At 34.3% G+C, this 14,539-nt stretch overlaps 1 protein-coding gene across 1 annotated transcript; it reads left to right on the top strand.

Moving 5' to 3' along the window:
* The first annotated feature begins 4,343 nt into the window (after nt 1-4,343).
* Nucleotides 4,344-11,557, top strand: ODAM (odontogenic, ameloblast associated). The gene is made up of 10 exons (XM_037150434.2): nt 4,344-4,394; nt 4,477-4,518; nt 5,057-5,104; nt 5,890-6,117; nt 6,513-6,560; nt 8,392-8,496; nt 9,330-9,377; nt 10,447-10,518; nt 11,134-11,295; nt 11,528-11,557. The coding sequence occupies exons 1-10, from the start codon at nt 4,344-4,346 to the stop codon at nt 11,555-11,557; spliced, it is 834 nt and encodes a 277-aa protein (XP_037006329.2).
* The last annotated feature ends 2,982 nt before the right edge of the window (nt 11,558-14,539 follow it).

Genomic DNA, 14,539 nt, shown 5'->3' on the forward strand with positions numbered 1-14,539 from the left:
TAGTACAGAAACCCAGTTAGGGCCAAACTCTGATTATAGGCTCAAAAAGAAGGGACAGATATGAGGATCATGACAGGGGTGGGGTCTCAAATTGACAAGAGCAAAGGGCAGAAATAAATACTATAAAGTTTCAATAGAAAAAAAATAAAAACATTTCAGGCCAGGAGACAAAGTGATTTTCAGAGAAGGCGACTGTTGATTATTCTCAGACCAGGATGGGCCGTATTTGAAAGGCTGTGCCTCTCGTTCAGTGCTCTGGAGGCCACACTAAGGGAACCATAGGCAGTTGCTAGTTCATAGCCCAAGCTTAGTTCTGTGGGCTGGCATCTCTCAACTACTCTGAAACTCATGGACCCTTTTGTGAAAAGAATAGGTATTCACTGTTTTATTTTGAATACCTCTATTTCTGAGAAAATTGCTCCTGGAAATGATGTTTTATAGTCATAATTCCCATTCACATACAAGTCTTAAATATAATAAAGTTAGACTCATACATTTAAGCTGGAGCCATTGGGCTAGGATATATTATCATAGTGGACATGTAATGATTAATATTAAGTAATGTACACTACTTAATGGAAAGGGGCACTTTAGCACAGTTTTGTAAAAGTTAAAAGTGAACACCCTATATGCCAAAGGATATTTTACTGAAAGCTTGCTTATTCTCTTTATTTACTGCACAAGTTAATAATAAAGTAATTCTTAAAGTTACAAAACCTATTACCTTAATCAAGTTCAGATTCCATTTTCAACTCAGGCAACTTATAAAAAACACTCATTTTTAGTATTTATTATTTTTATCTGTTAATTATCTTTGAGGTTGTGCTATGTCTCTCTCCTCTGTGATTAGGCAGCTTGGTACTCTTAAAAAATTACTTAATTAAGATTTAAAAGACCTGAATGATAGCCCCAATTATTGTACCTTTTTAATAGTGGAGGGAAAAACAGGAATTCCATGAACCTGGAGGTTACATCTGTCCTACTAACATTAAGTTCTCAGTGCTTAGCAAAGTTGTAGACTGCAGAAACTGCACAAAAACCATTAGTTATATGAATGAATGAATGAATGAATGAATGAATGAATGAATGAAGCTCCTGAGCCTTCTGTACCTCAGCTTTCTCACTGAAAAGTAGAGGATACACACACATACACACACATATATTTCTTGTACCTACCTTAATATGTAATTAAAAGTTCCTGAAAAATTAAAACTCATATGTAAGAAAATTATTTTATTATGAGTAATACTAAAATTCAAATTTAATTTTTGATCCACAGAATATTAGTCTACTTCACAATGGTTCTCTGTAAGCCTCTTATTTGATTTTTCAGGCTAATTGAAGGGGAAAAAACACAGAGATAACATTTTGAAAGGACTAACTTAGAAGCCATTGTTGTTTCTTCATCATTTATGTTATTGGAACAGAGCAAAGATCCGGATAACTTCAATAGTACATAATCCAACAGTTATAAGTACTTGGCATTGATGTATGTTTTTGTACTTTTAGTTGAATGGTGTCTGATGTTCTGTTAACTGAACTAAAACAAAATAAGGAAAGTACAGTGACAATATCTGGTTCAGGATTTCCTCATCTTCAGGTTTTTCAGTTCAAGGTTTCCACACATTAATCCACACAGACTGACATTGCTCTGGATCTGTATCAACCTTTTTTCCCCTGAATGATGGAATTCATTTCTTTCATTTCCCAGTGGGAATACCTCCTGGGTGACTGACATAGGATAGCAAAATTAATAAGTTCAACATAGCTGAATAGGAGAAATACACAGAAAATATCCACACGGCGATGTGACATTGCTACTTCTCCTGCCCAGAGACAACTTTGCCTCCAAAGACACAGGGAGTTAGAAGCTACCTGCCTGGTGGGAAAGCATAGCATGATCTTGTTTAACTTGTAAAAATCCATTTCAACTGTTTCTTTAAAATATTCAAATAATGGGGGGAAATGACAGAAATTTTCTTCCAACAACCTTCAGATTTGAGGAATACGTATCTAGATGAAACTATTCATCATCAGGATAATTTCTACACTGATTATATTTTGGCTCTGTAATATAATTCCTAAATTTTTCTGTGCTTACCCTTGACAACTTTCTGGGTCAGAGTGAGGTTAGCTGCCTAAAACCTTGCACCATGCAGTAAAAGATCTCAGAAGACTGAGAGTTTATGGTGTACTAAATTTCACTTGGCATTACTCAGAATAGAGCAAGGCCATCAATTGTAAATACGTGTCATTAGGCAATACAGCCCCACTTACCCCATCCACCCACTCAACCAATATGCTGGGTTTTCTAGACAACAATGGGTTACATTAACCTCCCGGCCCGAGTGCAGTCTGCCCTCAATAACAATTTACAAAGATAACATTCATTAATCTTGGGAAAGTTCCTTTCTAACAACATACAATCCTAGTAGTAGTTTTTCTTCTTTAGTAAAGAAAAGGATGTTGTTATTTTAATTAATAGTTGTCCTTCCAGTTTTTTAAGTTAAATAACAAATGTCATCATTTTAGTACTAAAGAGCTGTGCAAGTTTTAACAAGTGTATCATTCTGCTGAGAAAAACAAACCTATTTAAAGGCAATAACTTGTTTTCCTGCATGATAAGGCTACCATTAGTTGTTTAAGATCTATATTTGTATTAGTTAAAGAACTCTTCCACAATAGAAATTAATTGATAACACATTATCACAACACTCATTATCCTGGACTATCAGAATGGAGTCAATATTAACATGAAGAAAAATAAGACAAATAGTCACAAGCCTCAATTCATAAAGAAAATTTAAATATCAATGATGTACAGATAATAACACTTAACTGTATTTTGAATATTAATATCATATTTAGTAAAAAAGATTTTTCAAAGTGTAAAACACTCACCACTATTTTTAAAAACACATAAGCCATCATGTTTCTATTTATAAAAGTATTTATCCCAAGCAACACACAATATGAGGACATACATGTCATAGACACAGAGATTTGGCTGTTTTTTGAGGATTTACTCCACAGGTAGAAAGAGATTTACTGATTTTTTAAGGTTGAACCTAAATGGAATTAGTTCATATTTACTTAGTCCAGCATTGAAGAACCAAAGAATCTTGACTTCCCCTAACTAGGTTTTGAATTTTTGTCTGTTATACCTATGCCTTATGTCTAATAATTCTATATTTTATATTAAAATAAAATAGTTATCCATTAATTTTTTGACCTTAATAAAGGCTTTTAAAAAGTCATTTTATTAGGGTATCCATTTTATAGATGATTTAAAAAAGAGGGGGCAGAATGAAATTATTCCAGAAGATTTAGTCATAACCAAAGCAGAAGCCAGTAATGATCGCAGAGAAACATTTCTCAGAGGATAATTTAATGACATTACTAAAAGTGCGGGAATCCATATACCACCTAGACGATTAGGCAAGGGGTTATTAGCTAAGCCATTGTCTGAAACCCACTGATTCACAGGTCCTTTTGAAAAATGATTGGTTCTTTTGTTCTAAAGATGGGTTCTAAAATATAAGAGAAGTTCCAAGAAGCAGAACTGAAAGGTAAAAAGAACACAGACCTTGCATGGGCCTACATATCTCTTCATAAGCAAAGGAGGGAGGTAAGATATCAAATCTTTTCTTTCATTACATTAATAACTGAAATCAGCCAACCCTACAGGATAGCCTACCACAGCCACCCTACTTGCCTGTGCAGGACAGTGGTTTGAAGTAGGGTAAGGTTTTCACATCTAGAGGACAAGATGTAATACACTTCCATAGGTTGCACTATAAATCAATATTGCAGTTTAATTTCATAAACTTATTCCCTGAGTTAGAAAAATATTGACTCAGTTTCTTAATTTTAATATATACTTAATATTGTTAGACTTTTCAATGAAAATTATTTGGCATTAAACTGCTATTGTCAGATCTTTATTTTAGTGCTTTTACTACTATATTAAATAGACATTAAAATCATCTTCATAGTAAGAACCCAGTCACGGGCACTCCCAGGGTCAGAAGGACTCACTCCTTTAAACGTAGAGCAGCATAAACCGTGAGGCTATCTTATTTGTAACTCAATCAGCTACATCATATGCCACTAATGACTCATGTGATCGAGTTAAAAGGATAAGCAAACAATTTTGGTTTGTCTCTTTACTCAGAAAAAAAATAATTCATATTATATTTTAAACTCTAATATATAAGCAAATATTATAAATTTACCTAACTTCTCTCCTGATTGAATAATACCAACAAATTATTTTCATGATTTTACATAGTCTTTTTAAAGCTGAATTTCATAATTATGTTTCCTAGATATTTTATCTGAAAATGAAAACAATAATTCTTTTGGGGCTACTGGGAGCCACAATGTCAGCTCCGGTAAGTGATTTCATAGTACAACTGATACCAGTGTGTAAAACCTTTAACAAATCTTTTTTTACCTTTTTTTATCATTTTTTAGCTTATCCCACAGCAAATTTTGTCTGCAAGCAACAGCAACGAGGTTAGTACTCAAAAGAATCTCCACCTTTTTGTTTGTTGGTTCTTTTAAAACATAGTAAAGTAGAGATAAAAGCCAATAATTCAAAGTGTAGTTAGGGGTAATAAAAATTCTTTGGTTCTTCAGTGCTCTTGCATCTAAATGCATTTCCAACGTTCATGCTTGCTTTGTACACCAGGTTATTTCTAGAACATTATTTTACCTTGTTTGATTGTGAGTTTTTTAAAAGTAGTAAAAATATCTTGGGTATTGTTTTGTTTTAATAGCACCTAATACAGGTGTATACAGGTATTTAAGAGCATAAAACGACTAACTAAACCAGGAATGAGTTTAAGTTGTACAATCTCACAGCAGGGGAGAGGTAGTTAAATCCCAACCTCTAATCACTGCAATTTAGTATAAGCTGAGTGAGAAAACATCTCACTCCTAACCGGAAACTAAGATTAGTCAGGTCTGACTTATGCTATATTTGTAATAAACATGGTTCTTAATAATTGTACCATATAGTAACCTTGTTTTTATATCATCTTTCCTTATCTAGTTACTTCTGAATCTTAATAATGCTCAACTTCAGGCACTACAGCTTCAGGTACCTCTACTTTAATAATTAGTTTAAGAATATTTTTCAACTGCTTATAAGAACAAAATGTTTTCTGATTCTATTTCTGAAATCTCAATTTTTTAAGTTATAAATTTGTTTCATGTATTTTAATGACCACATGTTTGAACATTAAAGTAAAAACTATAATCTTATTAGCACTTACTTATTAAGAATCTAATTAGCATTTATTAAGAATCTTGTCTGGTGTAGTCCAGACAGAGATTCTCACCACTACAAGATAGTTAACTATTTTACATAAAATCATACTCAGCTAACTGGTTAAAAAAAAAGATTTGAATCCAGTTTGGCAACTGCAGAAATTATACTACTCCTTACTGACCTTATTCTGCCCCATATTTCGCATGGTCATTAGGAATTTAGTGTTATTCATGCCATTTGCATGGATCACAATGTGCCAAGATGTTATCTTTTTTTTTGTAATGAATACAGCAGTGAAAATATGGAAATAATTTACTTTCTCAGGACTCACTTCAATGGTTTCTGAAATGAAAGAGGAAAGCTTTCTCTATTGTTCAATTTTATTATTTTTTAACATTTTTATTGCTGTTCAAGTACACTTTTCTGACTTTTCTTCCCACCCATTCTCACCACCCCAGCACTTCCCGTCTTCCTCCCATTTCCATCCCCCTCCTTGTTATTGTCCATGTGTCCTTTATAATAGTTTCTACAAACCCTTCCCCCTGCCTTCTGGTCACTGTCAGCCTATGATCTCACCTTTAACAGGAATCTTTCTTTCTTTTGTGTTCTTCCAGAGCCCGTTTAATTCATGGATTCCTCCTTTCTCTGGGATTCTACAACAGCAGGCTCAAATTCCGGGGCTTGCCCCATTCCCTTTATCAACTCTAGACCAGTTTGCTAGACTGCTCCCAAATCAGATAACTTTCCCAGGACAGGTCAATTTTCCCCAGGGAAACCAAGTGGGACAGCTGGACCCCTCACAGTCTCAAACACCAGTGCAAACTCAACAGGGCCCTAACCACGTAAGTTGCACCTCTTCTATCCTATTCTGAGGAGAGATGATACGCATTGAATGTGAAAATAAATACAATCAGCTTTAAAATAAGACAGAAGTTATTGAGCAAGAATTCTTCTTCATAATAGGTTTCTACCATTGTTGGAAGTTCCTTATCTTTTCTGATTAACATTAAAAATACCACTTTAATCCACTATTGTAAGATTATAGCCACAAATCAAAAGTATTAAAACATGTTTTGGAAAATATAATTTGCATTCATGATAGTACATATAACAGATAACCTTTTGTTGCCTTAGAAGTCTTCTAATATATAAATTTATATGACTAGCTTTAAGAAAAACAGCTCTGGAATTTTAAATTAAAAAGTCAAGTAAAACTTTTTTATGTTTTTTTTGGCAGGCAATGCCTTATGTGTTCTCCTTTAAAATGCCTCAAGAGCAAGCACAGGTAAATAAACAGGATATCGTCATTCCTATTGAGAGAGGACTACTAATATTTGCCATTCAGTGAATGCTTTCTTTTATATTTGTAGCTCCGACTCCTGTATCAGGGCTATAAAAACCCATTGGCATCACTGTTTGGATACTGCTATTGTTAGGCTTGCATCAGTTTGTTAAAGGCAAGTTCACTTAATAACTTCTGAAGAAAGACCAGCTAGGGAGAGTCTGCAGGACTCCTGAGTGCCCAGGGCATTACCATGTTGAGAATAAAGGAGCTCACTAAGCCTTAGGTTATGTCCTCTGTATCTAAAGTGCTGGCATTTGGGAGTAATTAAAAAAAACATAGAAAGATTTTTCCCAACTCTAATTTTTTTCAGAGTGAGATGCATTAAATTCATAAAATATATGATATGCTCTGATACAGGAAATACTTGGCCACATTATTTGAGGGTTACCCATTTCCAGTCAAAACATTTCCAGATTCTGGTATATTTTAAATTTAACTCCATGTTACAGTTAAATGATTGATATTTCTTAAAAATATGAATACAAACTAGCAGAATTACTAGAGTAATATAGAAGATTCTCAAGATTAGGCTAATAAATTTTATAATATACTGGGTTCAAAGAAATTAGGATATAAATAAATTACATTATTCACCAGTAGAATACTGAGCATTCACTACTCTGTTACACTGATTGACTCTACTGTAATCATAATTATGTAATCTTGTCCCACCCCAAAACAAAACAAAAGTTACTTCTAGACATTATCTCACTGTATGTCATAGCATTTAGATAGTTAGATACATGGCAGGTGGAATTACTTCATTTTAAAAATCAGAAAAATAAGTCTTAACTAGATTAAATTTTCCATTGTAATGGAAGTAAATAGCTGAATTGAAATAGAATTCTTCACCCTTCTTTTAACCACTAAACCTGTGGTTCTCCACCCTGGCTTTGCATTAGATTCTTTGGTGGTTATTTTGAAAATCACAAATGCCTGGACTCTGCCCATATCTTATGAATCAAAACCCCATGAATAGTTCCCAAGTATGATTATCTGCTAAAATGCTCAATAGGGGATTTTGATTCTTAGCCAGGATTAAGAATCATTGCACAAAATATATTTTTCAAACCACAGCTGTTTTTTTAACTCTTATATCTAATCTAGTCTTATCTAATTAGGTAAGGAAAGAAAACAGAATACAAAACTCCATGTCTGCATTATGAGCCAATTGTTTATGAACATATGCATGTTTAGACATAAGCAGAAGCAATACATGATGATGTGGATAGTAAAGTTGCAGGTGACTTTATTTGCTCCTTGTCTTTAGATTCTCAGAATATTCTAAAATGCATATAGATTATCTTAATAAACTGTCAGTACTAAAGGCAATATATTCCTGATATTGTACTCTTTATGGTAGAAGGGTTCATACCATGTCCTGTAGAATGATTGTTCTCAAAAAGTGTAATGGAAATGTTACATAGGTGATTCTCTTCTTAGATATTTGCAAGGTAATTTGTATGTAAAGTCTAAATTTTGTGCAAAAAGTTCAAAAAAAAGCTTTTTTGAAACCTGTTATTCAGTTGAGCATACCATTTCCTAACTGTGTTTGACCAACCAGCCTTGAAACAGTCCATTCCGGTATCACGTGCAATACAAGTTCTTTATTAAAGTTTGGGAAAGAATGTGTATGTGTTTTGTTGTTGTTGCTCACAAAATTACTAGATATATAGATCAGCTTTAAGCTAATATTGGTTTTGGAAGATTTTTTTTAAATGCCTATACTGATTCAAAGGAAGCTCTTATCTGCGTTTCTGTTTACAAATAGATGCTTCAGCACTATCCAGTTTACATGCTCCTGCCCTGGGAACAGCCTCAGCAAACCGTCCCACAGCCACCTCCACAAACGGGACAGCAGAAATTTGAGGAGCAGGTACTGCAAGTGATTTTAATCTGGCTAGATCCACCCAAGAAAATAGAGGATAGGGTAAATTTTCGGAGAAAAGAATATCTGAGTATATTTAGTGCAAAAACTCAGCAGCTTGCAGTGATGGTCATAAAAGATTATAGTGCTTCCTTCTAACATATGACTGATTTGGAAATGTTCTAAAGCTGGATTTTAAAAGAATGCATCAGTGACTGGACTGAACAAAATCAGAGGTCAAAAGCTAAATTGTCTTAGAAATCGAAGTTTTCTAACTTTAAAAAAATCTACCAGCATCCCTCTTATCATATACATATATATGTGTGTGTGTGTGTGTGTGTGTGTGTATGGTTATTATTTAAAATACATATAGCTACCATAATGAAAGTTACCTATAATCACCAGATCTTGAGATACACTTAGAAAAGCTTACATTAAATTTTGTGAACCTGTAATATTTTTTTAGAATTCTAATGTAAATTCAGGTGGATCATAATAAGTAGATTTATTTTACTTAAAATGGAAAAAAAGTAATAATTTATCACCACTATAAAATTTGCCATCCAAATCAGAGAAAACTGAAAATTATTCTTCAAATGACTAGTAGTAGTAATTACAATTGCCATCTTAAATTAAAGAGAAAGGGAAAGTTTTAACCTAGAAATTATAAGATGTTAAAAGAATGCTTAGTAATTTAACAAAAAAAAATGTTACTGCCTAAAACATATGAACTTTCAAAAACCATTTAATATAAAAAATATAATTTTATGTAATCATTTATCACGAAATTATGACAAAAATCATCAGAGCAAATCTAATGCATTTTTTCAAAAATCCGACAGATGCCATTCTATACTGAATTTGGAAATATTCCACAACAAGCAGAACCTGTAAGTAAATACATTTCCATGTAAAAACAAAACTAAAGTTTTTTTCCAGTTCTATTTGATTTTTTGATTTTTTGATTTTTTATTGTTGTTCAAGTACCATTGTCTCTATTGTCTCCATTTTCACCCCACCACACCTGCCTGTCCCACCCATCCCCACCTCCCACCCTTGAACCTACCCCCTTTGGCTTTGTTCATGTGTCCTTTATACATGTTCCTTGATGGCCCTTCCCCTATTATTCCTCTCCCCTGTACTTGCTGATTACAGTCAGTTTGTTCTTTATTTCAGTACCTCTGGTTGTATTTTGCTTGCTTGTTTGTTTTGTTGATTAGGTTGCACTTATAGGTAAAATCATATGGTATTTTTGAAACTACTTGCTTTAGAACTTATTAAATATATCGGTGCCCTTCAGCCAAAAACCACCAGGAACTTATTTGTTCTCTAGTTGAACAAAGTTGGATTTATTTATCATTGAAATGAGGGAGGACACACACTGTAGGGCATCTTAATAGGAAGGAATTATAGGATCTGGGGTTGTGTCAGGTGATCTGGGGGAGAGTTCAAAGAGTAACAGTTCACTCTGGTTCTATAACTGAGTAACAATGATTCTTACACCAAAGGCACTAATGGAGCAAGGCAAGGTTGTGACTGGTAAAGAAGCAAGTTACTCAGATTAGCCAGAATATGAGGACGCCTGATATTTTCATGTCTCACACTGTGATCTTGCATTAGACAGATTACAAAGTGATCTTGTCGTTGTCGTACTTCGTTGTGTTCAGAGGCAAACCTGTCTAATGTGGATGCTCTGTAGGCTCTTTAGTGTTCAAGAGAACACCCAGGCCCTGTAGAGAGTGGCCAGCAAGAAGCTTCTGAGACCATAAACAGAGCTATTGTATCAGGCCAGTTTCCCAGTGTAAGGAGCTGCTTTTCTCTTTCTCAAATCTAAACGATTACTTTTGTTTGTAAGGAACTAATTTAAGAAGTTAGGAAGTGTTTAATTGCTTTGAATGCAAAACAACATATTGCAAAGGTTAATAATTCAGACTTCTGTAAACTTCCCAATTTTTTCAGGTTATACCAGGAGCACAGCAGCAACTAGCCTTCGACACCTTCCTAGGCACAGCTCCTGAAACTGCTGTGATGGTAAGGTCCCTACCACGCTTCAGCAGCAACTGACAACCTACAAGTCCCCGCACTGTTGTTCATGTTAATGAAAATCACCATTATCATTCCATCAATTATTACATCTTGGCCCTGGCTGGTGTTGTTCAGTGGACTGAGTGCTGGCCTGAGAACCAAAGGTCACCAACTCTAATCCCATTCAGGGCACATACCTGGGTTGTAGGCCAGGTCCCCAGTATGGGGTGCTTAAGAGGCAACCCCACATTGATGTTTCTCTCCCTCTTTTTCTCCCTCCCTCCCCCTCTCTAAAAATAAATAAATAAAATCTAAAGAAAACCCAATTATTACATCTTATGCCCGTCAAGATTCAATTTACTCAGTTCCTCAAATATTTATTGAGGGACTATCATGTGTCAGATACTCTTCTACATACACTCATTTAAAATTAGGTATTAAAAGACATCCATATTAGCACAGTCTTTCTAATGGATATTTTATATCTATAAAATATTCAAGTCATTTACTTCTTAAATTAATTCTTTGCCCTGCATCTCAATCCTGTTGCTTTATATTCTTCCTGATTTGGCCTTGTACTTGAACCTGAAAGCATTTTGTTTTCTTTCTCATTCTCTATAGCCAGCAGGAGGAGTGATACCATATTTACAAAAAGAAATAATAAACTTTAGGCATGCCAGTGGAGGAATTTTCACTCCTTCAACTTCACAAAAACCCAGCACAACAAATAATTTTCCTTCTGCTATAGACCCAACTAGTACCCCAGAGCTCATGGAAGAGAAGGTAAAGAAATCAAGTATTCATTTTATGTAAGACATTGTTGTCTAATATAAAATATAAAGATAAGATTACTGCTTAAACTATAAGACTTAGTTATGAAAATGAATTGATACAGTAAAATATATGGTCTTGACCTTGAATGAGCAGGCCTATAATTGCCTACTGATAATAAATAAGAATATAGTTTAATTTTAATTTATAAGAACTTCTTATGAATGTCTTTCTTTCTCACTAGGCCAAGACTGGTAGCCAAAAGAAACCATAAGATGTCCTAATTATTCAGAAGTTTTGGTAGGTGTTTGCCAAGAGGCCTGCATTAAGTACCATGACATATCCTAAATTAAAAGAGGGGAAAGACTGTCAGAGAAACAAATGAAGAGGTCTTACCAAAAAAAAAGTTATATATTCCTACAAAGCTCATAATGGTTATGAGAATTTAATAATTTTTAAACCTCAATAAATTTTTGAGAATCATCTATGCCTTTACCATAAACTTGGTATAAACTCTGAAAACACAAATAGTAAATATACTGGGCCCAAATAAAAGTCATTCTGCAAACACTACTGACAGAGTCAACTTTCCCAAATCAAGACTTTGCTTTGCAAGATACAAGTTGTAATCATATCAGCCAATCTGTGTTAGATTGGAATGAAACAGTTTCAGAGATAAAAAATTATACAATCACCTGGAAATTTAAAATGTTATGGTTTTCATATTAAATATAACCTTAATTACCTGTTCTAATGTTCTTGGCTGGCTGTGAGGATAGTGAGTGTTTGACAGAAGGACAGGTTGGCATGGCACCAGGAAGTAAAATATGCACACTAAAAAGCAAACAATTTGGACTGAAGGGAAAACTAAGAAGCAAGTTTTTTTTTATCTCTTCCTTGCTGCCTATAAAACTCTTCTGATTCTTCCTTATGTGAAAATGAATATTCAGCATTCTTTGGATAAAAAATCTATAATAATAAATGAATCTATAATTTATTTCTGGTTAGAAATGAATAGTGTTAACACTATTTTAGGAAAGATTTTTTATTATGTAATGTTTTATACAATGCAAGTTAAAGTTATTTAATCAAAAATATTAAAAGAATTTCAGCACAGTGTGACTTTAACTCTACATGGCAGTAATGCCAGAAAACATTTTCATTTTTTAATCACTTTTAGTTGTTATTCTATCACACTTGTCCCAATTTTCCCCCTTTGCCCTCCCCTGCCCATCCCACCCCCCACTCACACAGTCAATTCCCACACTGTTGTCCATGACCATGGGTCATTCATACATGTTCTTTGTGTAGTCACCATACCCTTCTTTTATTAAACAATTCAGAAAATATCTAGGAAATTTTATACAGAACAGTCTAATGATACTTAAATGTTCTTCTATCTTATTTTTTAGGCGAGAAGACATGACAATGCCTCAAATATCATTTTAGGTTGTTTGCTTCCTTGCTGCTAATACCAGCTCTCTGATATATGCAAAATATCTCTGTTCTTATTTGAATTTCTTTTTACTTATAGTTTTGCACTCTTTAGATAAATCACAGAAAAACAATACAATTATTTATAATTCATGTCTTTATAAAATTGTATTTATTTTCAAGTATTCTGTCATTGCATAATCTGTAAAGTAACAATTAGAGTAAAGCTAATATCACTGAATAAACTACATAATGGCATTAATAAGAGGTGGCTCTGGAAAATGGTATAATTGATGAAAATAAAGATAAACTGACATTGGATTTATGAGTGTGGTGATTGGGACTGAGGAGCTAAAGTATGTACCTAATTTTAGCATCTCATTATTTCTCCCAGGCCCATTCAGTTAGACTCCTTGCATGTAGTCTCCATTAAAATCAACACTATTTGGTGGCAGATATCATGAAGTGCATGCTCCCAGTATGTTACAGCTACAGAGAAAGGGAGACTGTCCTCACTCAAAAGGATAAGTACCCAGGAGGATGAATGCTGGTTTGGAGAGGCAGTACCTGGTACATAATAGGGCATAGATTTTAGATTTCAATCTGGCTTTGAACCTTCAGCAAGTCCCTTACACTGCCTGAGTCTCAGTTTTCTCAGGTGTAAAAGAGAAACAACCATGCCTCCCATTTAGAAATTCTAAAAGGACTACATGAACTAACAACCATAAAAAACCTGACTCATATAAAATACACAGAAAATGTTAAGTTTTTCTCTTTCACTTAAAACTATGGAAGTGCTTTTTGCTTATTTTCTTAGCTTTGGACCTTTACCTGAAATTCTGAGAAAACAGAAAAATTGATTTTCAATATATTTCTGTGTTTATATATTTCTATGTAGATTTGCATTGATGTGTCTGAGTGTATGTGCAAGAAAAGAAATATGAATGAGTGAGTAATGAATATGGGTTAGGTGGTTTCAAACAAATTTGCTTAGGGTTCTAGGCTTTAGAGTTGATCACAATTTATAGAATCATACCTTTTCCAACAGTAATAACACTATAACTCTGAAATTTGCTAGTTACTAATGAAAGAATAATCTACTAATCACTTTTTCTACCTTCATCTTATACTGGATCCTTTTACCTTAAACTAGTGAGTTGAATGAGTATAATTCTGGGTAATTAACTGATAATATTGGACATGACAGAACCCTAAAACACCAATCCAAAAGAACCTATCACACCAATGTTCATAGCAGCACAATTTACAATAGCCAAGAGCTGGAAGCAACCTAGGTGCCCATCAGTAAATAAACGGATCAAAAAAATTATGGTACATTTACACAATGGAATTCTATGCAGCAGAAAGAAAGAAGGAGCTCCTACCCTTTGCAACAGCATGGATGGAACTGGAAAGCATTATGCTGAGTGAAATAAGCCAGGTAGTGAAATACAAATACCATATGATCTCACCTTTAACAGGAAGCTAAACAACAAAACAAACGTGTTAGAGGCGAGGAGAAAATAAGTTGTTTGTGCTAAGCTGTTTGCTCACTCAAGCCTGAGTAGAAACCGCACCCACCCCCAGGCAGGTGTTCCAGAGAGTTAGGAATTGGTCAAAACGTAGAGAGGGCTTCCATGTGTCAGGAGTTGTTGTTAAGTGCTTCACACCTGAGCTCGTTTAGCCTATCGCTAACTGCCACCTTTGCTTCTGGAAACCCGCTTGCTTGCCCACTTCTATAAAAACCCTAGCCTGTAAGCGATAGGCGCGACTCTCATTTGCAGCCATTTTGGCACCGTGTCTCCGGACACCAAGAGAGTTC

Source organism: Artibeus jamaicensis, unplaced genomic scaffold (assembly GCF_021234435.1).
Source record: "Artibeus jamaicensis isolate MK-2021 breed Jamaican fruit bat unplaced genomic scaffold, CSHL_Jam_final scaffold_1031, whole genome shotgun sequence".
Lineage (NCBI taxonomy): Eukaryota > Metazoa > Chordata > Mammalia > Chiroptera > Phyllostomidae > Artibeus > Artibeus jamaicensis.